At 47.5% G+C, this 26,752-nt stretch overlaps 5 protein-coding genes across 5 annotated transcripts; 1 reads left to right on the top strand and 4 right to left on the bottom strand.

Annotated features, from left to right (window-relative positions):
• Positions 1–1,100: 1,100 nt before the first annotated feature.
• On the bottom strand, positions 1,101–6,029 carry Asppvi_005932 (uncharacterized protein; the record flags this gene model as incomplete). Its single annotated transcript, XM_043301841.1, has 6 exons — positions 1,101–1,826; positions 1,911–2,730; positions 2,787–4,176; positions 4,251–4,949; positions 5,012–5,897; positions 5,991–6,029. 6 exons carry the CDS (start codon positions 6,027–6,029, stop codon positions 1,101–1,103), a joined length of 4,560 nt encoding a protein of 1,519 aa, XP_043157776.1.
• An 8,601-nt stretch (positions 6,030–14,630) lies between these two features.
• On the top strand, positions 14,631–16,189 carry Asppvi_005931 (putative endoglycoceramidase; the record flags this gene model as incomplete). The annotated part of the gene is made up of 2 exons (XM_043301840.1): positions 14,631–15,107; positions 15,161–16,189. The coding sequence occupies 2 exons, from the start codon at positions 14,631–14,633 to the stop codon at positions 16,187–16,189; spliced, it is 1,506 nt and encodes a 501-aa protein (XP_043157775.1).
• Positions 16,190–16,715: 526 nt separating this feature from the next.
• Positions 16,716–19,377, bottom strand: Asppvi_005930 (uncharacterized protein; the record flags this gene model as incomplete). Its single annotated transcript, XM_043301839.1, has 4 exons — positions 16,716–17,785; positions 17,852–19,104; positions 19,162–19,246; positions 19,308–19,377. 4 exons carry the CDS (start codon positions 19,375–19,377, stop codon positions 16,716–16,718), a joined length of 2,478 nt encoding a protein of 825 aa, XP_043157774.1.
• A 2,686-nt stretch (positions 19,378–22,063) lies between these two features.
• Positions 22,064–22,660, bottom strand: Asppvi_005929 (uncharacterized protein; the record flags this gene model as incomplete). Its single annotated transcript, XM_043301838.1, is given in 3 exon segments — positions 22,064–22,297; positions 22,315–22,437; positions 22,490–22,660. 3 exon segments carry the CDS (start codon positions 22,658–22,660, stop codon positions 22,064–22,066), a joined length of 528 nt encoding a protein of 175 aa, XP_043157773.1.
• Positions 22,661–24,125: 1,465 nt separating this feature from the next.
• Asppvi_005928 (uncharacterized protein) lies at positions 24,126–26,752 on the bottom strand (the record flags this gene model as incomplete). The annotated part of the gene is made up of 3 exons (XM_043301837.1): positions 24,126–24,657; positions 26,302–26,419; positions 26,485–26,752. 3 exons carry the CDS (start codon positions 26,750–26,752, stop codon positions 24,126–24,128), a joined length of 918 nt encoding a protein of 305 aa, XP_043157772.1.

The following is a 26,752-nucleotide window of genomic DNA, read 5'->3' as shown; positions in this document are numbered from 1 at the left end:
TCTCCTATTAACGGACTCCTACGATGTAGCCTTCCAGGATAGCGGTCACCGAGTCCTCTCACCGAACGGGTAGTCTTCAACTCAAAGCTCCAGTTCAAACATATTCCAACCCTCGATGACGGAGCCTTCCTATACAAACTCCCGCCAGCTATCACAGGCAACCACCTCCGGGTGTTATATGTGATACTCATCAATTCCCAACTTTGCACCCTGGAGTGCTTCATGCGGAGAAACACGAATAAAAGGTCGGGTAAATAAACTGGTAAAGATTGCTATGGCTCTTGGGATATCCGGGTCCACTGGCGGCGCTGATCCTCGCAGTGGCGGCACCTAAACGCAACTTGATTAAGTTTGATGTATAGATTCAACCCAGGTAAATCCCACAGCATGAGGTCATTCGAATCACTCTTGCGAAGATTGCTGTGTAGCGGTGAGTTGGAACCGCACTGACCTCCACCATAAACTCAAAAGATTGCAGTCGAGTCGCTCACCACGTCAATAGACAGACAAGATGTCCCACATAACACTGCGTATGCAGGGTGAGAAAATTCCTCTGTGGTGATGCTACTTTTGTTGCTTGACATGAATTTGGATCTCAAACAGATCGCAAAGGAAATGTTGAACAGGGCCATCAGATTGAAAACGTTCTTCTTGCTGATCTTCCTGAGTGGTATGCCACGCATGATGCGGCTGATCGGGCTATTTAGTCATCTCATATGGATGAGATCCATGTTAGGGAAAAGGGAGCCAGGGCGTCCTCCGGTGACAGCACGCCGTCTGGAACAAATAGAGATTCCCGTGCTGCTCATGAGATCCATCATGTTTAATGATTGACGATGAAGTTCCACCTGATGTAGACTCATGTACTGTCACGAGCTCTGAATTGTCTATTAGAATAGCCCTAGTTTAGGAGGCAGTTTAGAGATCAGCTGTTGCTAACAATATATGAATATATACCAATCTATTATGACCCGCAGATAAAAGAACTGGTTTACCTACCAAACCCTCTCCCCATCCTCTCACCAAAATGTACTTCACTAACATATATCCTCTAGCTCTCGCCGTCCATTTAACTGCTAAACGATGTCTACATGCTCATACTAATCAAACCCCCAATCACTCAACATCCCACCCACCGCAGCCCCCGCATAAAACATCATCCCAGGACTCCTAGGATGAAACGTTTTAATCTGCCTAGTAGGCAACCACCAAGAGATATCCTGGCTACTATAGTCCTGATTCGCAATCGCTTGATTCGCTCGATCCAAACTCTGAGCAATCAAACTCGACGAGTTCCCCTTGACGTGGATAGCAACGTCACACATGAAAGCTGCATAGGGGTCTGGGCCAGAACCCAAAGCAGCCTGGCACGTATCCGCATCGGGCAGTTGGATAGATCCGGCGTTCATAAGCGCTGTTATTTCATCTGTCTCGGTAGCATTCGTACTCTCGGCCGCCGTGTCCCCGTCAATCGCGATATCGGGCCATGCGGATAGGAAGAAGTAAGTGCTTGGGTTATCGGGGTCTGGTTCTTGGGTTCCGGGTTCACACCAACGGTGGCCATCAAAGCGCGAGTCCATGTCGATGTAATGGATCTGTTGGCTGTTTCGGGCGGTGTTGATGTCCGAGATGGTGGATTGGATTAGGGAGTTGAGCATGCGGACGAGGTCGTTGAGTTCTTTACGTATGTCGGTCGTGAGCCACACATAATTGCCGGATTGCTGGGGGTCGTAGTGTGGGCTTTCATACCAGAACGTTGTTGAGTCGCAATCTGGGGTGTCTTCGTTGAAGAAGGTGACGTAGCCAGGGACGTAAAGGTTGAACGACTGTTTGAAGTAAAAGTCAGTACGATGAAGAAGAGCACGAGAGGGAATAAATAAGGTAATTGTGGAAAGGGAGGGAATATATACGGTAGAGCCAGATCCATCCAAGATCTTTTCATATGCAGCCCTAAGTTTCGCACCGAGTCCATCAGATCCTGTATCCTGCATCAGGTTGCGGGCTTTCTCTTCAGTCTCCAGACACCACTGGCGGTATTGCTCAAGTGAGTACCACCACATCGTTAGCACGCAGTTGGAAACCAGATCGCTGAAGAACACATCGTTCCCACCAATTGTCAGGGTTGCCATGGTAGTCCCCGTGGGGTTCTGTCCTAGCCACTGGTCGATCTTCTTATTCAGTTCAACCGTTGTATCCCCGGAGCATGCAAAGTTAGTATAATTGAAGTCCTCATTATCAAACCACTCCTGGACGAGCTCGCCGTAGCTGTTACTTCCCACGCGGCAACTGTCGCCGGATGTGGTTCCTGTACCCATCCCAGCGGCGTAGGAGTCACCGAAGTGAGCGTAATCATTGATCCCGTACAAAGGGTCAGAATCATAAGAAGAATCATCGTAGGCCGGACAGCTGGAGCCATCCGCTGAAGAAGAAGAAGAGTCCTCAGGAAGGGGAATCTCTCGGCCGCATTTTTGTGTATAGTACCCGCCAACTACGACAAGAGTCCATGAATCCGCATTGTAGGCGGACAACTTGCTGTCACAAATGCCTTCTTGCCCCGGGTTATTTGGGTCTGGACAAAGCAATCTGCGTTGCCAGTTAGCATCGCCGGCTATACGGAGCTTATTGGCATTTTCTTCAGCCTTTCGGCCAGAGTAGGTACAGTGTCGATTCAGGGTCCCTGCGGCAAGATCTCGAGCTCCTTTCCATTTATAGACATAATCGCGGCATTTCCTAAGGTAAAAGAATCAGTATCGGTCTGGGGATGAGAAAGAATATATGAAACCTACCCATTCTCCCCATTGACAATCTCCATAACCCAATTTGTATGCGTTGTTTCGTGCAAAATCGCCGCGGCTCGAGTGAGATGGGCATCCTGGAGGTTAATTGAGTCGCACTTCGCCAGAACTGACTTGGTACTCTTAAGGATGTCACCTGTGAAGAACTTTGGGCAGAAATTAAGTCGATTGTTAGAGTTCATCATGGCAAGCCAGCCTCTCCCGTCCCGACATCCCGGAAGATTTTTGCAAGTTATCGTGAACTTTCCATCATCGCTATCGTGGTGCCCAGCAACCATGTACAACATCCGGTCGAACGTGTTCCTTACATTCTGAATCCAGACCGAGTCGTCGTTGAGTGATTTGGCGAAGAAGAGGTCCCTATATGAATAGTATCCGCCATATAACCCAACATCCGACGCGATATAAGCCGCATATTGCATTTCTTCAAGGATCGTCTGCACCTCGGCCCTAGTGCAGCCGCTGTCATCTTGATAATGAGGGGTGACGTCGATGAAGCCGTTTTCAGGAGATACAGGTAGATTGGGGTCAGTTATCGGGCCGTCATCGCCGGTGTGATCTTTGGTGGCACATTCGTTGTACCATGTCTGCGCTGTGTTGTTGATGGAATTCCAAATGCTATGCATGTCTGCACGGCCGTCACCGTTTAGGTCAGGGAAATAAGTGCATGAGCCTTCAACTGCACCTCGGTACTTGGGACCTTGCGGTCCCCATTCGTATCGGGATCCCTTGATATCACGTCGGCCAAGGTTATACCAGACCGACCCGTCTCCTGAGAACTTGTCTGTCCAGATCATATCTGCCTTTCCGTCGCCGTTCACGTCTGCCCAGTGTAGATTCGCCCTGTCCTTCTGCTCGGAGTACTTGAATTGATCAATATACTCCCATCCATCGTCCCCATTAACCCAACCCCAGGTGCGGCCGTCCTTCTCAACGCACAGGTAATCGGCCTTGCCGTTACCAGAAACATCAGCAAAATGGACAGGACGGTCAAAGAAACCAAGGCCTCGGTGCTCGGGGCAGTATAGCTGATCTGCAGCATTAATATTGTACTCCCAGTCAAACTGCCCAGTTTCTTTGATCATGTTCCGCCAAACTTGAACCTTGTTCTGATTGTTGGGGTCTGTCCAAATTATATCGCAGGCTCCGTCGCCATCCCAGTCTGCGAGATGCAGATCGCGCCGGTCAAGTTTGATGCCAATTTGCTCCTGGGTTGGGTCGAAGATAATCTCATTACCTCCCCAGAAGCTCGACCCGTCAGTGGGTACTTCAACCAGGCCTCTATTCGGATAGAGGCGCATATGGCCGGTTGAATGGATCCAAACGTAATCCATCATACCGTTGTCGTGGCCCACCATATTGCAATACCTGTCTCCGTCGGCTGCAACAATTAGCAATTAAACCTTTTCTATAAGAACCTCCTTCTGACACACTCTCACACACACACACACATACCTTTGATCTTAGCCCCTCCCGCCCCTTTGCTCTTCCACACATGAATGTAATACATCGGCCCAAGATTCTCGTCAGAGGTATCCTTCTCGATGAACACATAGTCCTGTCTCCCGAGCTCTCCAAAATCCGCCACCTCACCATAAATTCTAGCAAAGTAAATCTGATCCCGTAATCCGGATGTACCGAATAACCCTCCCATCCCGGGATGTGATGGGCCTGAATTAGCATCTTGGTAGAACCCCTGGCGCCAAACAACGTTTAATCCGTCACCAGCCTCTCCTTTAATGCAGCTCCGGGAGTTTGTGTATGTTGTTGTAGCACCATCATCATCAACCCACATCCAGTCGTCGCGCCCATCGCCGTTTATATCTTCGAATCGCACGCCGCGGAGGTCACCCATGCCTTTTCCGGTGAAGCGCTTGCCCAGCGGCTGCCAGTATGCTGGGACGTCTTCTATCCATCCGTTTCGCCAGCATGTGATGTCGCCGTTATCAGCCAAAACACAATAGTCGGCTCGACCATCGCCGTCGATATCAGCAAGTCGTACATGCGCCTGATCGTGTCCTTCTGGACTCTTCCATAATCCGATATCCGTGAAGGATGGAGGCTTGTTACTCCCAGCATCACCGTCTCCATTGTTAATGCTTGCGTAGGTAGTCCCATCCAAGGCAATGCAGATGTAATCGTCAAGTCCGTCACCTATAAATTGTCACCTAAAATCAGTCCCAGCTATTTCCTCAGCGGACAGACCCAGTGCTCACCATTCACATCAATAAAATGCACACCTCCAGGGTTACAATTATTATGCGTCGAGAATGAATCCCCCTTCGTAAACTCCTTCTCCTCAGTGTGAACATTATTCGTGTAAGAAACAAACGTTACCGCCCCGGATTCATTATCTTTCTGGAAGATGATCAAGTCATCATACTCCCTCGTATAAAGCCTCCCAAAGAAAAAGAACAGCTCGTCATCATCTCTGTATGGATCAAGTGCACCCTTTCCGGCGCGAACACTAAACAATGCCCCGCTATACTCGCTGTCGTGTCGATAGATCCCATCATCTTCACCACTTCCTTGTTGCGTGAACCCGCCCGCGTAGACTCCGCTCCCGTACTCTTTGTCGCAGGTCCCCGTGGTCGAGATGCTGAGGTCCGCAGGCTTGACGATGAGCCTCGCTTCCGCGGCGTCATAAATCGCATTATACCAGATATCCGCCATCTGGGAGTACCCGTAGTCATTGGGGTGCTTGTCATCGGCGTAGTTATCGGGGTACTTGATCCAGTTATTTCCGGGACTCGGGGCCGGGGGATCCATATCTGCCAGAACGATGGAGATATTCTGCCCCGCTTGCATGTCAGCGACCAGTGCTCGGAATTGTGCATTGACAGAGGGCCTGTTGGCTTCGAGGGATGTGGAACCGGAGGGAATCAGGGTTGACAGGACGATTAACGTGTTGGCCATATCGGGGGCATTGATTAGGGTTTCGATTAAGGATCGCATGCGCTCGCCCGCGTTCGCTGGGTCGACGTTGTAGTCGCAGTCATTGGTGCCGGCGTTTATGAGCACGACGTTCGGTTTGTAGGCGAGGGAGTTTGTGGCGGCTGTTTGGACTTGCGATATCACGTCGCCGCTGTGGGCTTCTACGTCCTATTTATTTTTCCCCATGTGTATATGTTAATTGGTCTGTCTATCTGCTGTTGGGGGAGGGGGAAAGGATGTGGATGAGGGAGAGATGCATACATTGTCTATCATGTCACCATTGGATTTACTGCCGACCATGTCGACTTCCCAGCCTTCGAAGCGGAGTTTGTCACGTAGAGGCTTGCGATATCCATTTCCAGTTGAAGATAGGTATCCCCAGGTGATTGATGCGCCGAGAGGGAGGATTCGTAAAGGGACTTTCGGGGCATCATCTCGTTTTGCTATTGACGGATGCCATTCAGCAGCATCAAAGTCTATATTTCTCGAATTGGCTGTGGATCGCGTAACAGGGACAGCTGCTCCTGTGACAGTAGATGATAGAAGAGACAGTATTAGATTTAAGACCGTAAAGAAGAGTAGATGCGCCATTATCAGGGCTGTTTTTGCTGGCACCTTTCACTTCCCTTCCATACTGTGAGTCGCTTTAATACTTCCACAGCCCTCCAGTCATCTATCATGTGCAAAATGCCTCATCCTATGTGCCGTTCAGAAACAAGTGTACTTACAAGCAACCAATCACGAGCCCGAATATGGTACCAGGATGAACCCGAATGGTACCAAATCATGAGGCTCTGGCATCCTTCATAGCGATATTGGGGGCCTTAATTCTGTGACAGCGGTACATATGCGGTGATAGAGTCATGCAATGGGCTTATTGGGCGTACTGTGTGGAGCAACCAATCACTAGCCCGAATATGGTACCAGGATGAACCAGAATGGTACCAAATCATGAGNCTCTGGCATCATTCATAGCGATATTGGGGGCCTTAATTCTGTGATAGGGGTATATATGCGGTGATTTGAGTCATGCAATGGGCTTATTGGGCGTAATGTGGGGTTCGGCTTCTACACTGAGTAGTAGGGAAGCAGCTTATTGGCATGATAAGCAATGGGACTTGAAGGCTCAGCTGAGACATAGGCGCTAGGACCTGCATAAGCTATCATTCTGGTTATCCATACGATAAGTCCATGTGTACTTATTTAGATTCTCCACAATAGGCCGCAATCTTTTAATAGTACTATGTATCTTCCACAGTTCATTTAATAATATCTCCGCACATGTTACCCTCTCTCTGCCTTCCATCTCTGTCAAGTTTGGTCCTTCTGGCATTGATCCTTGTATCAAAGAATGACTCTACCAACACTTCCTAACTGGATAAGGATGTGCGTGCACTAGTCTCCTTAGACTTCTCCATCAGCGCCCCTTCCCCGAAATACCTGTGTATACCTATTAAAGTATTCAGTCTAATTCAGCCAGAGTCCTCATCATCCTGACCACGTCCTCCTTCTACCCACAGATCCAGTGCATCCAACTTCAAAAATCCACGCACGGCATCTCCACTGCCTACCTTCTCTTCAACCTAATCGGCGCAACAGAACACTTTACCATCCTATTCGCATTGCTGGTAAACAGCGGCGGAAATGTCCTCATCCATGAACCCCCCACGACCGGAGACTGGTTGAACTTGTGCCAGTTTTTGGCAGTTTGGATGGGATTTTTAGTCCTCTTCAGTCAAGCAATCCACAACCTGCACATCAATTTATGCCGCAAACTCATCCTAATAACCATATACATTTCATACCTATGCATATCTATCTTGCCCGAGATCATCGACGCAATCACCACTCCCGAGGAAACGAGAAAACAAAGGCCGCCAACGGGTGAGAGGAACTGGATCATCGGACTCTTTCTTTCCGCTCATGTTATGACCATCCTGCCTTTATCGGCCATGCTCCGCATCGTGGGATTTATAGATCAGTCCCGACTGATCTTTCGCCACAGACGGGGGCAGTCATCGGTCTTGAGTTTGAGAGGCCTGGCGTATCAGGCTGTAGTATTTGCTTTGGTTTCCGGACTATGGGTACTTAGGGTACAGCAACCTGTTCCTATGATGCCGATGAGAAGACCTGTGGATTGGATGTATTGGTATCATATAATTGGATGGCCGGTTGTCGATGATGCGGTTTATGCAGTGGGACAGTGGGTTTTGTTTTGGTACGCGCTTTGTTGGCGTTCTCGGAGGGATGCTATGGATGAGGCAGTCCATGCTGGGGAGACCGATGGTTTGTTAGGAGATGATGAAGGGCCTGGGTACGGCGGAACCGGAAGTTCTTAGATAGTATGTATATCATTAGGTGCCACGATATGGGGCGTAACATCAAGGTATGGAGGGCACACTAATCGATAAGCCCAGGAGGTTTGAGTAGCGTCTGAAGAGCCAGCATTACAATAAAATATCAATTTTTGTATGTCCTTAGTTCGTGTGGCTGATGGTAAAAGTGGTCAATGGTAGCAAAACAATGTAATTTTGAGAGACATCTATTCTGTAAAAGGACTATCTATTTCTGGTATTCGAAATCCGAATTCAACAGTAATATTGCAGTTTTTACAAATAATAATTGTAAAATTATTGTTACACTAGTACGTAGTTTACTGAGAGTCGATCAGGCTCTAGGCATATGAAGGCGATAACGTCCCTCCTGCAGGAGCTCTTAGTTAACTCTTTCGCCTGATTCTACAACTTTTCATTCTGCCCTAAGGTMTCATTCAGAGCACAATCTGCAGGGGAAAGAAAAACAGCCATACCATCGCATGATTTCAACCTCCCAAATTTCTTATCATCAAACTGGTAATAGCACCTTTGATGGTGTATTTCTTCTAGTAGCATTGTAACTTAGGGCTAATGGTGCTTATATTCCCCCAGGGGCATCAACATTGATGCACTTGGTAGTAATAGAGAGGCTTAATTAACTAACATGTTAAAGAATATGTTCCAATTTGCATGCAAAGTTTGAGTGTTTTGAATACTCTCATGTTTACAGCAAGTAGGTAAAACGAGAGAACGACTTAGACTCTCGCTTCATCTTTCTTCCCCTTAGTATCAATTTTTATAAAATTTGTGAGCATAGTGCAAGCCGCGCCAGGCATCGAAAGGGAACCCGTCCAGCAAGGTCATTGGTGATCGACTGTTCAGGGGATAGTGGAACATGTACAGTTCTACGTCAAATGTCTCTGTACGGCCGCCGACATCAAATAAAACATTCTCTGGCGCATACGAATTTCTTCAACCACGCCATCCACACAATAGTAAAATTATATAAAAATAGATGGATCTACACAAGATTGGCCAGGGAATTCAGTACAGTATACGCTCACCGGTCATCACATGGGAAGTAGGGAAACCCATCAACAATCTAAAGAACATCATCTACCCCCGAACCGCAGTCATTGAAGCCACCAAAATTGAGCTAAAATGCAGGTCTCTTTTTGGCCCACAGTTCACATATTTACTAATCTGTCGCTGCTATCTGGGGTAAGAGAGACTGGCTAAGTAATTATAGCCTGGGCTTAGACCATCACAAGAGCTGATGCGGAAGGATGTGCATCTGGAGTCTATTGAACTGGGTATATGTGCATAATTAGTAGAAAGAGGCCAGGATATTGATATTTTATTGGCAATAAATAGAAAAATCTATGCTTTCCCTCAATACTATAAAGAGTGGAAGAGATCTAGAAGATGAACATTTAAGCTAAACAAGCTTCATGCTACCCTCCGGGTCTTGCCTATCTAGAGTATATTCAGAGGCTGTGAGTAGGCATTTGCAGCGCAAGTCCGTCTGTCAGTTATTACTAGGTGTAGAATTTAGAGCACAATGACCACCCTGCTAAAAGCATCCCCTGGAAACGGCACTGAGATGAGAGTCGAGAAGTTGAGTAAGAGAGCGTCTCCTACCTTGAGTAGTAGGTGAATACTAAAGTAAGTCAATGCAACAGTTGCATTGATATCAATGAGATATCATTGATGTCCTCTTTTCTGCATTCTGTATTGGCATCTTTGACTTTCCTTAACCTTGACTATTGCACGTGCTTCCAGGGTTTGTATAAGCTTGCTGGTCTTAGAGACACCTGAGGTCTAGAAGAGAAAAGTAACAAAGCTGCTTGCAGAAGACTTCCTTCCACTTCAGAATCCTCCAGTCTCCTTAAGAACCAGTGTTTTACCTTTCTATCTCTTAAATACAATACACTCCTCAAATGAAGCTATCCATCCTTACTGCCGGCTCCTTGATTGCTGCTGGCGCCTTAGCCTATACTATGGCTATCGCCGCGGGCGACAACTGGAATCTGCAGAAGTGAAGGACCTATTTATCTGCAGCTAGACCTTGCTGAATGGCTATGACTGAGGTATTCTGGGAACAAGGCGTCGTGTAATATGTTCTGGTATCTACAGAACTACATGAATGAGTACAACCATGGTGGCCTTTACGCCAAGGCATTATAGATCCTGGATGTTATCTGCTTTATCTAATTTGTGAGTGAGTTTGCTCTTCCTATTTTTACTACCTTTATATGCTTAAGCATAAAGACACACCTTCCCCGGTGCAGTAATATAGGACACGGACTTAACCAAGCTAACTGGTTTTGGTGTGTACTACACAGTAAATATCATGCAGCTATCTACTGGATCCATACTGTGGCAATTAATATGCTTTGATTAATCTTCGCGAGTGTATGTGGAGTCCAGTATTCAACCAGTGAGGAACGGATGGGGCATAATAGTAGTTTGGATGCACTGTCTAGAGATCTCTTCCATATGTTTCAGGAGGATTCCTCTAGCCCTAAAGAGGTAGGAATCTTAAGAACTTAAGAATGCAAGAGCTAGCTAGTGTAAAAGAATTAATTATCAGTCTTCTCTAATCCCAGGAAAAAAGTTCGCAATAAGTCTATGGTAGTCCTGTATGTCGTCGTAAGTAGTTAAGGCCGTAAGGGTTAATGCTCATGATTAGGCTGATCATGAAGAAACCTGAGTTATTAGGACATCCCGTGCGGCCATAAGCAGCGGACGCTGCTATTCCCAGGGAGGCAGGCCACATAACTATATAAAGGCTGGTAGCTCATTCTGGACTGACCGCCTGCCCAAGGTTCATGGTTGGACAATACTGGCCAATGGGTCATTGACACAGGCCTACATATTTGTCAAGTGCCTCCCGTCAGTAATCTTCAGTCAGGGAGCCTGAGTAGTATATAGATAGTGGTCATCACCACAGCTACTCGTTCTCTTCTACTTCGTGGGAAAGAATATGGCTTCTCCTTCTCAGTCTCCTGGGTGGAAAAGGTCAAAACTGCTGACGGCCGGGCTTCCCAGATATGTGAGGCATAAGTAGCCAGTTCGACTCCCTAAGCAGGCGGAACGTGACATTCCAGTGGCACTGTCGCGAATCAAAGTTAGGTCTTGGGGATCACATGATTCACATGCCTCAAATCCCACCAATACTGGGCGCCTATGGAAGACCAAGGTCAATGATTAGCTGCCCTTAAAAACAGACAAGATGTTTGTTATGATACCCTTTACAGAAGAATTCTGGGTTACAAACCACTCCATTAGGCATGCGTTTACTCCACTGCGAATTGATGAAGGTCGTCCCTTGGGATCCTCATGTCTATGACTTCTCTAGCCCCCCATTTTCTTGACGTTTGACAACCTATAAGTAATTCTGGAAAGTGTGATTATCTAAGAATGATGCATTACAGCAAGTTTGGTTCTCTATGTCATAGTTGCTTCCCACTTCTGACCACATCCGACTAATCAGATTATTCGGTCGTCGGAATTCACGGTCCTTGTCAGCAATGTCATTATACAAGACAACAGATTAGGCTCCTCTATCAGACTGATCAGATCTTAACCTCGAACCAAGACTGGCTAAAGATACGTACCTTGATTATTCTCCTTTACACTTTCCTGTAAAACAGAAGCCACAGTCCTCGCGACCCTGTCCCTTAAATGCATCCAATCCACCACTTCCGTCTTTATTTTTGGCACAGCAATGCGCACCTCGGTTTTTACTAGACACTTATTAGATGTGCAATATATCGAAATGAAGATTATGTATATATCTTACCAATTGTKGAAGGAGTTCTGTGGGCCTAACCGTTTACCTGAGCATCTATCACTGTGCATCCGGTTGCCACTGCAAGGTGTCCGGGCTTCAAGTATATTGAGTCTGTCGACGGATTTGCCTTGATTACCGAGCGACGGATTGGATGTCGCAAAAGCTGTAATGGAAAGAACCATCATTATAGAGATATGAGAGGTCTTCATGGTGCTGCGACGCTGGGCTCAGGTTCAGGGCTGGGTGAGTTTGTAAATCTATTTACGCAAGGTAAAATTCCTCGCGGGTATTTATATTCATATCCCAGGCAAATGATGCACACTCAAGGTTTTGGTTGTGAAAGTATCTGTGGCATTTAGTCTGCATACTTAATCTCATCCCAGGCTTTGCTGCAACATTATCCGGGTCCTGCAATATAATGAGTTGTGTAACACTGCGTCATGAAAATTTTTCAAGATTCGATCAAATGACCGGCGTTGTGCTACCACACGCGTTCCCACTATTGAACCTTGAACCTATTAGTCGAATGCCTTAATCACATAAGATCCATTCCGAATGAGACCCGCGGATAGTTATTATATCATATATGCAGGGATTTCCTGGCTATTGAACGCAAAAGCTCAACTCTCAAAATGCCGGTCACGCTCTGCCCACTACACCGACTATGATTTCTGCTTGTGTAACTGAGCGGATGCGAACTGGGTTAGATTATTACATCGTCACCCATTAGAATCTTCTCATCATACTCGAACCCCTTACCGAAGGGTCTATGAAGGTATATTGGTACATCCCTTCCTTGTCTGGCTTTGGGAAGATAAGTGTCACGTCGCGAACCGCTGGCAAGCCTTCATCGCGGGCCACTGCCTTCCTCAGATAATAGTTTCTCTGAACGTTGTGCACGCGAATAGTAATAGAGGAATTAAATAGCTTAGTAAGAACTAAGTGATTTATTCTAGTTCTTAGAATATATATATTTTACGATTGAGAATATAACCCTATGGAAGATATTAGAAGATGTTAATATTTCCACATTCATAATATTACCGCGTGCATAATATCAGATGATCTCGATATTCGCAACAGATAATATTATCAATGTGATATTGTTATTGCAGATTTAGTCAGAAGTGAACTTTGCTTAGGGCCTTAGGAACATAGAATCGCAAGTAGCTCTAAGCATGCAGGGATGACATTGTCACATTAGCTTAAATGTGCAACATGCGCATTATTAATAGGCATATTTGCCGCAGACTCCCTGTGTAGGAATGAAACCCGCCCAGGGGATCAATAGGAATAGTGTATTCAGGAGCACAAACCACGAGATCGTTTTAAATTGGCGCAGCAGCCAGCCTTCTGGGTGGTATAGCCGCTGGCTTGGCCCTTCGGTGTGAGTCTTGTACGGTCCGAGAATAAGGGCACAGAGTAGGTTGGCAAGGGAGGTAAACAGTACCTCGCGCTGATTCCATCGTTATATTACAGTAGCACAATAGACCATAATCGGTATGCTAGTGATATATTATGTATCCTCCTTATACAACTCCTCTTATATATGAAAATAGGCTTCACTTTGATTGACTGGTTTTAATATTTCATACGGTATGTTCCTTTGAAATGGGATCATTGCTTGGACCAAACCCAACTGTCAGGCGATTGCAGCCTTCAACCATGTTGGATGACAGCACTCTGTCTACCGAGAAATAATCATGAACATTATTAACACTAAATACACAATAAGGTACGTAGTACCTCGTGTCATTTTTCTAGCATCATTGTAGCTCTAGGGCTAACGGTGGTTGTATCCTCCTCAGGGGCATCCACCTTGATGCACTTGGCAGGCCTGAGGCCTTAGAGAGCCTTAATTAACTAACAGTTAAAGAATATGTTTCAATTCGGATGCAAAGTTTTAATGTTTAATACTCTTGCCTTCACAGCATGTAGGTAAAACAAGAGGACAACTTAGCCCCTCTCTCGTCGAGGCTAATACTACCTACCCCGCTGGAAATTGGAGATCTTGATCGATGCCACCGCGGGGAGACGAGCCTATCTATTTGGGGTTGACACATGTTTCGGTTGGGTAATCCGGAACACCTGCCGAGGTCTAGGCATTCGTCAGGCTACTTTCTTAATATAACCATACGATCGTAGGGCCCGACTGATCGTGAACGTAGATACAAGCACGTGGAATCCATCACATACAAACTACCATAACAGGTGTGATCATACAGGGAGCCGCCCGGAATTGATGCAACTATTAATATAAAGATGGTAGTATACTATTCGACCAATGGTATTTATGATATAGCTATCTAATTCAACTTAGTAAAAAGGTCTGATCTCCTTATACTACACATATTTGCCTACCTATATTTTTGTAGAGGCTTGGTTGAGCTGCTGATAATTGCTGCACTGATCATTTCTGAATATGTGAAATATCACACATGATCTTCCGAATAGGCGCAATTTATATGAGCAGATGCTTTCAGCTCTTCTTTCCTCAGCGGTGTATCAATGAAATCGTCACTTGATTAGCTTGCCGAGCCCAGCCGCCTGGTCTCCATCGCTTAATCCTAGTTCTGCAGTAGTTTTGCGGGGCATGTTACAACCAGTTACTCAGGCAATTAAGCGAGAATGGTAGAAGAGATGTAATCCTACTTTATGTAGAGAGCAGCACTGGGCATATATATCTCCCTGTGGCCCCTCGAACTTATTATTATCTGAACACTTCCTCCCTCCGTCACCTTTCCTGTTTCTGTTTATTCGTACCGAAATTGACTTGTCCCTTTTATAGAGATGCTGTTCACTCCCATTGCTGCTGCATCGCTGCTAGCTGTGCTTGGTACACAGCCAGCGGGTGCGCTGGCCCAGGACGCCGAGGGCTGGTACAAGGCTCATCCAGGTATGGCGCGTATCAGCCAGGTGAACCAAGACACGCATCAGATTGTTGATGAATTTGGCCGTACGCGGTTCTTCCACGGAACCAATGTCGTTATGAAGGAGCCACCGTGGCATCGGCCATTAGAGTGGACGCCTGGTGTCTCATCATTTGGCGAACAAGATGTCCAAAATCTGCACGACTTAGGTCTGAACATTGTGCGGTTAGGCCACAGCTGGGCCGGTGCAGAACCTGTTCGTGGGCAGTACAACCAGACATTTTTAGATATCATGAAGAAGCAAACCAAGATGGCTGAGGACCATGGCCTCTATGTTTTGGTGGACGTGCATCAGGACGTCCTGGCGCGGCAGCTTTGTGGCCACGGCGTCCCTGACGTAAGTAGATGCAGAGCCATGTTGGCATACCTGATACTGACACTGCTTCGTAGTGGTTTGTTAAGAAGGACTGGGTACCAAGCTGGAAGATGTTTCCGTTTCCTCTCAAGCTGACGCCGTTCCCTGTGGATAAAAGCGGGTTCCCATCGCCGCAGTCGCTTTGCGGCACCGTCGACTGGTCTCTAAGCTACACATCGGTGGCGGTGTGCAACGCGTTCGGGCGGCTATACAACAACTACGACGGGCTGGGCGACGCGTTCGCGGCGTACTGGAAGAAGCTGGCGTCAGAGTATGTCGAGACGACAAACGTGGTCGGGTATAACCTGCTGAATGAGCCGTGGGTGGGTGACTCGATGGCCGATCCGACTCTGCTAGTGCCAGGTGTTGCCGACCACAAGGTCCTAGAAGGGCTCTGGAACCGCGCGGCCAAGCAGATCCGTACCGTCGACAATGACACGCTCATCTGGTTCGAAGGCGCCACCATTGACATCTTGTCGGGTTTCAACAACGTCCCTCTTGGGGACGGCTCGAAGTCAGTGCACTCATTTCACTACTACAGCCCGCCGCAGCTGTCGTCTATTTCTACCACGCTCAGTAACCGCCGCAAAGACAACGAGCGCCTTAGGACCGCCGGTGTGCTGACTGAGCTCACCTTCTGGATGGGCGATGATAAGCAGATGCAGGGCCTAGCAGATGCCATGTCGGCGACCGACGCAAACATGGTATCCTGGATCGGCTGGGCGTACGAGAACCTGTACAACGGCACATCTGGCCAGCCTTACCCTGAACTGGCAAAGCACTACAGCCGTGCATACCCCGCAGCCGTCGCTGGCACTCCCAACAGCTTCAGCTTTGATGAGAGCTCGGCCACCTTCAAGCTGCAGTTCACGTCTGATCCAAATATTAAAGCGCCCACTGAAATTATCCTGCCCCCATCCACATTCCCCAACGGCTATAAAGTGCAGGTCTCGCCTGACGGCAGCTTGCTGCAGTACGTACTCGACAAGCGTACTCTGGCCTTATTCACATCTACGAGCATCAACAACGCCATCGACATCTCTGTCACAGTCTCTCCTAAATAATCTCATCTATAGTTTTCATCTAAAATTACTATGTACTCGTAGTAGTTGAGTTACTCCGCTACACTCTACTCTAATCATGTTGCTGATCATGAATCGTTTGGTCCTATTAAACATATCAATCACCTCAAGTCCTTTGTTCTCTCTATCCTTTTTCCTAGATGCACTTAATGATCGTATCATCCAAGCGGCCACTTCTGACAACCCACCGTAATGACATTAGTAAATTTCACCTCCCTGGGCACAGTTAGGCCATCAGAGGTCTACTTCAGTATTATTACTTGCCTTGAAGTCCCCGGTACAGGCAGCGTCTATAACTGGTGACTGTGAGCAGACAACTGCTTTATATACTAGGAATGTGGCCCCGTTGCAAATGATGGTAAGATCAGAGAGCTGCAGAGAGAGAGTTCGGCTTAATAACGCGGGATTCATTAACAATGGATTTAGTAGGGGGACCTGGCCTCCTAGTGGTGACAAAATGGCAATCTTTGACAGGAGTTTTTTTATTTCCGAAATTACCGCCAAATTACTAACTCTCATCTTCGTTATGGAGTAATCGGTCCTGCTGGCTCGGAGCATCATCTTTCTGTTGGGTCGGCTGCTCGTCTTCTTGTTCCTTAACAGTGATGGAACGTTTACCTTCCTCCTGAATCCATTTAGGAGTCGGTTTCGGAGAGATAGCAAAGATTCCAGAATCCGAATCAAGTGACGTAAATATGCGCCCTGGAGAAGTTTCGCTCAAGAAGCTACGCATCCTCTGCGGTCCAGAGCCCTGCACAAAAATGGATCCGACAGTAAAGATACAGACGAATGCTGTCAGCCCAAGAAGTATAAATGCAGGAATTCCGTACACCACATGGTACCGCACTCTGCTCCCGTAAAATATCACCGGGATCTCCGGTATACTCGTATCTTCAGAGGCGGGTGTGGTCAAACCTCTCGTTCCCAGAACGTGATTAGCCGCAAGATCCGTCCAAATCAGGTTCAAAATCCGCGCCGTTCCTCCTGCCGTTCGTGATAGTTGTCCCCATCGCTGCAAAAGTGCATAGTTGGCTGCACCAGAGTAATCAAAACTGCTGCCGCCCACTGGGACATCGTATGTCCCTGCAAGGACATTCTTATAGAACTCTATTCCCGGAAGATTGTCGCCATTTGGTAATGTTGAGAATGTGCCTAGTTCGCCACTACCTGGCAGCCATAAGTGTTCCTGTCGAAGAGTGGAAACATTCAATTGGCTGGCAGTTTCTGGCAACACCAACCCCCAGAGCGGAGAAACATCACGTAAAGTCAAGCCCGTATTTTCGACACCCCACAGTGGCTTGGAGGAGTCGTCTTGATATGTCTTTGCAGTGATATTTGTGACCTTTAAACCGGACAGATCGTCTGTGCCGTTGAATTTGAAGGACACAGTCTTGATCCAGGCCTTTATGCCGGTTGTGCATGAATACAGGGGAATGGACCAGTATGAACCGGGTTCTTGAAATAGCAAAGGGTTCCCTGGCGTTTGGCGCTGCGGAACACCGTAGACTAATCCACACCCTGTAGCGAGATTGCTTATATTGGCGTAGTCAAACTTAGTTGACCTGCCACATAGAACACCTATTGGGTAGCATGAGCACAGGCATCAGCTAAATTGTAATAAGCTTGGCAAAAAATGAACCCCACCTGCAGACGTGAAGTTATGGTGATCAATATGAAAGGGATTTGGTTGCAGTGCAGGTTGGGAGTCTGCTAAGTTGCCTAAATCGGTGTAATTAGTGCCGTTCATGTTAACTCCAGTGTAAGGAATGTCTGTGTCTTGCAGGTAATTCCCGTATGAAGCTGTAATAGTCAAGCTCGGAATGGAGGCGAACGGGAAGCTCCATGTAGTCCCATTCCGCAGTAGAGGGAACGTTTTGCCCACAGAGGAATCTAGATATCTAAATGCTGTTCCTGGTTTGGTGTGATTACCGGGTTCAGTAACATTGAGAAAGATCATCGACACAAAGTTATTGACCCATGCGCCAGTATATGCCCGCTCAAAGAGTTCCGGGTTCTGCTGACTGTTAGTTATGGTCCAATCTAAAGGAGAAAAGTCGGCCGGAAGGTGCGCGAATCCGCCACGATCGGTGAGAACGAGGTTTTGATATCCGCCACCACCAAGGGAATAGCTTTTAGCCACGTCATAGTCTATGGTTATGTTAAGGTCGACACACTGCGTCTCCGGTTGCACGAAGAGCAAGTCCTCTGCCCACTCGCTCCCGTAAGGCTGCCACCGCGGCGCTGTATGATTGCGAAAGCCGATACCCCCTTCTTGTAGATCGATTACCAGGCCTTCTGCCAGTTGAATACCTCCCTCTGCAATAAGGGAGCTAATTGGTCGGAATAAGCTTACTGGATGTGCTGTGTTATTGTCGACCGTGACCATATCTCCGCCTTGAATCATTTGCGACCAAGTCAAGTAGCGTGACTGAATATCAAAGATGCTCGAAACTGAAGGCTCCATGAGGGAAAGACCACTCTGAAACGAGTCAATCACATACTGCGGAACGTGAGTGTCGTACCAATCTCCGATTACGGTCGCACTGGTAGCATTTTCGATCGTAGTGATATTTGCGTAGGAATTTGGACATGCGACGGGGGCCCAACCTCCACAGGCCCGGCTAAATCGGAGTTCGGCATCCCGTGGTGGCGTCCCTTCACCAAAAAGAGACTTGTCCTTGATATAATGAAATTGTGCCGATTCTGGAGATTGAGGGACAATATCTTCGTATAAACCTAGAGGGGTCACTACAGCAGCAACGGCGGCCAGAATTTTGGCGCCAGTCCTCAGCCATGAAATGACCACCACTGGTCTGTATACGTCAGATGTCGCCGACGAGTCCGTCCTCAGGATAGTCGGCCAATAGGAAGAGTGTAATTCTCGTGCAAGGACAGACCTATACATGGCAGCAGTTAGTTTGTTTCAGACCATAATATCAAACAGCGATGCATACCAGGTGACAGCGGACAACGTAGCCGTGGAGCTTTTGAGAAATCCGAGCAAAATCACGGGTAGAGCGACTGGGTTAAAAACTTGAACTAGAACCCGTTTTAGTCAGTCACTATGCACACTCCAACAGGCATGGCTGTTCACACGTACCGACTGCAATGGCTGCAGCGATGATACCGGCGACATCTGAGACKGTGAGGTCCTGCAGCGAGACTGCCATGCTGAACAGATCCAGGAAGGTCTGGTATTTTTCAGGACTGATGTTGGGATTTACTTCGAAGGGGTAGACTCGCCTCTATATTTAACCAGGCAGGACGCGGCTGAGCCTGCGTGAATCAACGAGCACATTCTTGCTGTCCCGCAAGAGGTAGCACCTTTGAGCTTGCTGTCCCAGGGCGAGGACATGGATGGTGTCAGAGTCAGGGGTCCGATTGGCCAAAGGGAGGAGACGGTTGCATTCATGCGCAAACAGAGTGTCACATGAGAGCTATTTAGTGATGCATTTGTGGATGACTTTGGACAGCTCCGAGAACATGAAGTGGGAGTAAGTGGTGACTAATTGGTTTTCGTGCTCCCCGCTTGTAAACTAGAATTGCTTCTAGCGTAGCTATCAGGGAAGGGGTGGGAGGAGGTATGTACTATGTAGAGCCTCTGCTTTCCAAGGCTAGTACAGTTACTTTGTAGAGCCATGACGTCCATCCATGTGATTTCGTGTAATCGGATACGAGAAGTAATCTATCATTAGCTACGTCAATGGCAGCCCCCTGTATTAATATTCCCCTAAAGTCATATGCGGCTACCATCTAATGTATTCGCGCCGTATCAACCTAATCCATCTCGAGAAGGAGAATTACGTGTGGGAGCCTACCATGAAAGGATCTTTATAATCCACTACATTTTCTTCAGCCTGATGTTCCGTCTATCTTCGCCTTCGCCCAAAGGGAAGGAGAGATAAGGGCAATATCCATACAACTCTCTCCCTTGCACGCCTGCCATCTCTGAGCGATAGTGAATAACTCTGACTGACCCCTGAGTTTATTTGTACTTCTATATGTCATGTCCTGCACAATGACGTTTTTCTATCAGGACCGTGATCTCCTTGTGGCAATGGTGGCGAGAAATAAGCGAAGCCGTGGAACGGAAATAATGGAGAAACGAACCCCAGACTCTCAAATTGGAGATTGGCTCGCCAGACGCCAGACTAATCCTGAGGGGTCAAGAATAGCCCAACCGTATCGCACAAGCGACTTGACGAGTCGATGACCATTGATGTACTCTAAGACGGGCAACGGTGTAGATGAAGTAATAAATGCTGAACAGCTGCTCAAGAGGTGAGAAAGAGTAGACGGCCAAATCTTTCTTGTATTGGGTGTGGACAATCAAACTTTGGATTTGGTACGTCGCACGACCGCGTTCCCGAATCAGGATGGATTGCTTTTAATCTCTAAGCAGTGACAGGCTAAGGTAATATGGCGGCGTATGGGAGGCGGCTTAGAACCGGCCAATAAAGTGGTGACTATCACATGTCAGACGCCGCTTCGGGCCGTTCCAGGGGCGCGAGCAGCTTCCGTGGTAAAAACTGTCACTGCCCTTTGTTGATATGCCTCAAAAAGGCTGCTCAGTGGATGCTGGAAGCTATGGTAGCACGACACCTAATTTGATAATCATGGAGCAACGCTTCCTAAGCGTCTTAAATGTAGGGTCCTCGCAAGCCATACCACTTTGGTCTTTGCCAGCAGTATTTGCTGCCTCTAGAACTTTAAAAACCACCATCTCCTAGCAGTAAGGTTCCAATATACTTGCCATTCTCGCCCGCGCCAAAATGTAATATGGCTCGATCCACCATGCAGAATGCGAAATTCATCGTTGCTGCTTTAAAGAAGCGAAAACGGAGAGTATCGAGGCTATTCCCCTAGGTGGTTGGTACAGCGAGCTGATTGTCTACGTGTTGATGAGTGTTATGACAGTGTTCGAGGCGACAGAAAATGGCCCCCATCCACATGTTACTGGCCCAACTCCGGTATCAAGGTAGTTTTAGTAACTACGCAGTTGACAAATTATGTTAGGATAAACACTCTTAGTGTCTGAAACCAGGCGAGAATTTTCCTACCGCAGATCAACCAGTCGTTACCAGAACAGGAAGGTACTACAATCTTCTGTACTCTTGTCCATATCCATCATTGGTAGACTTCAGGATACTACGTAGATCTTTGAGCTGCCGCAGATCCTAAGTGGACGTAGAATACGAGGTGGCTGCGCTACTAGATCATGCTTAGCCTAATCCCCGCGCATTGAAAGACCCTTCAGAAGCTTCTTTTCGGATTTCTCGTCCCCAGCTGAGGGGTGAATCTTTCCAGTTCAACATAGGAAAATACCAGTATACCCTTACCCTCTACGCTCTCCAGTTAAGATGTGGCCCGACACCAGCATTTGGACAGCCTTCCTTCTCGTATGTTCGACCATCGCCCAAAGCCAAAACCAATGCGTCATCAGCTGTGCAACGTCTTATCGCGAGGTCTCAACGTGCCAGGGCGATGAAACTGGTCAGATACTCGCAGACTGCACCTGCGCGTCTTTCCAAGGCCCGGACGACCCCCTGATTGCCTGCATCAAAAAGTGTCCTACAGCCGATATCCCGCATACGCTGCCATCATTCCCGCTAAGTGTCGGAGTACACTGTTCTCCGGAATCAGTGCTGCGTCCGGCACTGGCACAGCCAGTCTGACCCAGACAGAGTTCCTGTCCTCCACTGCCACTACCAGTTCATACGACGCGGGATTCATGACCACTACTACTCCAGCCCCGCCCATAGATCTCATCCGACTACTACTGCCGCTGCCGCGTAATTCACCCATCAGTTAATAGGGGTCCACCTCTGTGGAGTGGTGGGGCCCAGTTTATACAACTTACAAGGCTTTGACAAAATTCTGCTTGTATGAGTGGAACGGTTGGTCCCATCCCTGACTTTTGAAGACATCCATCCCCTCCGCAATCTCTAGGTTTGGCTTGCCATAATAAGCGGCGGGCAGGTAAATCTTAGGCACTGGTCCCTTAGCACCCGGCCAGATCTCGAACTTGAACATGACTCCCGCGCACCGATGCGGGTTCTGAGGTGAAATATCCTCATCGTCTGTGGGTCGCTCAGGGACATTCGCACAGCGGACCAGAGAATTCGGAGGGTTTCAATGGCGCGGTCCATTTCCGGCTCGATCAGGCGTCCTCCCAGGGTGAAGACATCAACCATACGATTGAAGGCAGTCCTTGGGGTAGCGTAGAAGATCTTGATACGAGAAGTCTTGTATTTTTCGCTAAGTGTAGTGTCGAAGGCGAACAAAATTGGGCATGCCGCTGCCTTTCGGGCGACCCTCAGAGCCTGTGAATTTGTCCCGCACAGAAAGAGACTCCATGTACGCCGCAATCTCAGCTCCCAAGTCCTTTATCGCGTTGAACATGAGCTCACCCATAGGCTGACCCGTCGGCAAATGCTTCCACGTTGGACACATAGCCACTTTAACCTGGGTTGCGTCATTCGGAAATACAAATATTAGCCATAATTGGGTGCGTACGACGATGCTCTCAGTCATAACCTCGACACCATTTGAATATATCTGTATTACATGTTGACGATATGTTATACAAACTTGTTATAGACTAACTGTTAATACACTCAGGTAGTCATTTACAATCTAAGGATTTCGTTGGCCTTCTCCAGTACCAACGCTGTCTTTGATGGAGACTACCCTCCCGTGAGTTCCAACGAGCCAAATCCGAAAGACTTCGACCCTTTGCATTGGCCCGTCCTTTGAGGTGTCCTTCTGTTGCTCTCCGGAAAGTCAGGGGGTGGAGAACCAGCCAAGAAATCCTGCTTTTGCCGCTGGACGTAGCGTGAATTGGCTTTTGTAACTGGACAAGCCGGGATGTACATGACGCTGGATTCACCTTGTCCTTGGTGGATTTGTCAACGCACGGATGGCTGGCATCGCTCGTTAGAACGACTCCCAATGAGATAAGGAATGAGTATAGACGCTAAACCTACTGTCACAATGCCAAGCGACATAATCCGGGTATGTTCGGTTGCATTGTGCCGGCAAATCATCCTAACAACCGCGCAGATCCGCTTGAACATCCCAGTATTATTCATTTGAACTTGACAACCATCAACAGAAACTACTTATTAGAATTCGAAAGCCTTGCGTCAACACTGAATACACCAGAGGAATCTCTCCCCCGCTACGAGGACCACATTCAAGACTCAAAGCCGGATGAGGTACACTTCATAACTGCATTACCCGTAGCCGATGAATGGGAACAGGAACGCCTCCCGAATTAACCGGTATCACCAGAACTCTCTCTGGTTCCTAGTTATACAACTGCCTTACGCTCTACAACTTCGAGTCTGATATCATTCTGGGACCCCCGTGATTGGCCATAAGTCGGGTCATGCATTCTTCAAAGTTTTTGATTGTCCCGCCCATTACACCTATTCAGCTAGTTTCTTATTGCATCTCAAGTGCTTTTTTGGTGTACTTCAGCTCAGAAATTAATGAACTAGACTATCTGGTAGTGATAATCACTCAAGAGAGCGGTGGAAAATCACTTTCTGTTCCGCGAAATTGTAAGTAATGGCTAGTTTCTTGTCTAAAATAATCAGAGATCGTTTATCCTTATTCATAATGATCTAGTTCAAGGAGCAGATCTATATGGAGATCCTTTACTAGGACTACTACTTTCCTCACTAAAGAAGTGGCGACTAAAAGGAGGCAGTGATCAACAGAATCTATGTTTATTCATATCCATATGCACTGTGTCCAGCCTGACTGTAGCGCCATATCATAGGCCGATAGTTCTTTTTATTAAAATAATCCGGGAAATAGAGGATGGGAAAGTACTATTTGAAATCTTTGTGTCGAGGACACCAGCGTCCCCATGTGTCTATCGAAGGCTTTTAAAACCGTCACCGCAGAACACTTATTCCGCGACCTTGATACAGACCTTGCCGATCTGAGAACCGGAAGAGACGTACTCGTAAGCCTCGATGACTGCGTCTTCTTTGAAGGCAAAAACCTTGTCAACAGGCAGTCTAAGTCCCTTGGTTGCCACGAAGCGCGTGACCTCCTCCAGCAGCTGCGTGGATCCAACAACGATACCACGCACGACAGCACCCCTGGCAAGAGCCAGGGAAGCGATATCAGGCATTTTCGACTGTTCGGCTCGCGACAGAAAGCCGATAACTGAGATATTACCACCCATTTTGATGGCGTTCAGGCTCTCGCCAATCGTACCGGATCCGCCGTTTTCAAGGATATAATCCACACCCTCTCCGTTCGTCAGACGAAGGACCTCTTTGGACCACTCGGGGTGCGTCTTGTAATTGACGGTGAGGTCAGCACCGAAATTCTGCTTGACAAGGTTGAGCTTGTCATCGCTGGAAGATGAACGATGGTTCTTGCTCCCGCGGCTTTGGCGAGGATCAAGCCAGTGATGGATACTCCGCCTGTGCCTACTCCACTGGTCAGAGAATGTTTATGATGATAATTAAGGAATTAAAGGCTGCTCACCTTGAAATAAGACAGTCTGGCCTGGCTTGAGCGGAATATTTCCGTACAGAGCATTCCAGGCAGTCACACCAGTGCAAACCAAAATAGGCCATTCACAAAAACTCAGAGGCGACTCTTTGGGGATTTGCACGACAGAGGCAGCGGGTAAGCAGACGTACTCACGAAGTACGCCGTCAATAGGTCCGCCTTGGCCGTTATTCCAGTCCTTCTGCTGACCAAAGAGGTTCGAAATATCAAAGGTGCCAATGACGTGGTCTCCCCATTATATAGGTGAAAAGGACCGCTCGGTTTCTCAACTTGGTGGCTAAGATAGCATTAGACTTGAAATCCACATGAAGTCTCCGACGGAAAAGGGCGGTCGATTTCTAATCATCCTGAGCCGTCGTGTCATGAATGGGTGAATAAGGTGTTGCGATTAGCATGCGAGTAGCGAAGATCTGCGTTTGGCAATTCTGATGTAGAGAGAGTGAGAGACGTTTGGGGATGGAGCTTCGGGGAAGTGGGTCCTTACTAAACTACATCTCCAATTTTGGAGAACATTAAGGCTTGCAATTCCTGGGATATGATTCGTATGATTGGTTGTACGATTTCAGATTCTCAAGAGAGTATTGGATTCGTCTTTCTCAATCCTGATGTACAGTTTACTGAAGGAAGCCTTAATTGAATAGGATTTCTCACCAGCTTCTAAATCATCCACAGATACTGAAGAAGATCCTTCCAAAGGCCCTTTGGATACTTTCGTGGTATGGAAAAGCTAATCACTATATATTTAGAGGTCTAGGACATCCAAGTTTAATCTATAGCTATGAAACTAATTAGTCAAAGAACTAAACCACAGGGGGCGTCACTTAATTAAGTATGTGTTTGGGTGTGGTCTAATAATATATGGGACTGGGTGCCCTTGCCATCAGCCTTACCTTTAAATTAGTGGACGCAGAATGGTGCTTAAGGGCAAGGTCGAATAGTGGAGGTGACCATGCCAAGGAATTTAGGGAGAGGCGTGAGGAATTGCGAATTAAATTGCAGTTGTCTAATTTCACGTTTGCTTGGGCTAAGCATAGGATCTCTAGGTATATGTAGGCTATCGAGACTTTTCATCCAGAAACCTGCCACTGTGCTAAAAATATCTCTCAAGAAAAGGGCTATTGTATTTTCCGTAACTGGCTGAACTTTCAGTGTCAAGCATCATATTTCCGATTCATATCATGAGGAAGTACGGATTCAGTCGTGGCTGAGCTCTTGACGAAAATATGAGCAACCTTCGCTCTGGCAGGGAGTGCTATGGCATATAGCACATGGAGCTTAGACCATCATCAGCTACTCATCCATCAAAAGTGTGTTGTCAATTCAATTTCTTGGTCCTTGGTGCTCCCCCTATGAATCTTGCCACATCGGCGATTGGCCAAGCAAGCTGATCCGTCGGATCCTCGTGAACCTCACCCGATGTGATCATGTCCACAACCTCCACCGCGATATAGCCACCAATTGCGGTGAAGACATGCCACCTGGATTGATTTGCCGAATCAGGGTCTCATGTTTCTAGATCTAGAATCCCACGGAGAAAGGACATTAGAAACGAAACCTACCATCCATGCAGTTCGAACACAAACGCCAAGGGCAAGCCGACCGAGTGTCTGATTCGAATCAGGGGATTGCAAGCCCACTCGTCAATCAGCCAGACCATGTAGCCGAAGACGAAGCTACCTGAACTCATTATCAGTTCGATTAATCGGAGGTTGCTTCCGATGGAGGAGGAAGAAAACACATACAGACGCCAAAGAGGCCGATGTTCCGAAGCTTCTTCCGAGTGAAAGGATGCGGGACCCGCTGGGAGACCAATTTGATCGTCTGTGTCGCGACCAAAAGGACCCCCAACCCGAAGGTCACGGCATGGAGAAGGAACTCATTCATGACCATGTGAACCACCATCACAACACTGAACTCAATCAGGAGGAGGATGCCTATGAGTCTAGTATTCTGCGGGCTAGCCTGGATAGTAAAGATCCGGTAGAGAAGAGGCGTGACAAGTAGATGCAT

The sequence above is a fragment of the Aspergillus pseudoviridinutans genome (assembly GCF_018340605.1).
Source record: "Aspergillus pseudoviridinutans IFM 55266 DNA, scaffold_4, whole genome shotgun sequence".
Classification (NCBI taxonomy): domain Eukaryota; kingdom Fungi; phylum Ascomycota; class Eurotiomycetes; order Eurotiales; family Aspergillaceae; genus Aspergillus; species Aspergillus pseudoviridinutans.
The sequence above is the reverse complement of the archived record's forward strand: the minus strand, read 5'-3'. Positions and strand labels throughout refer to the sequence as shown.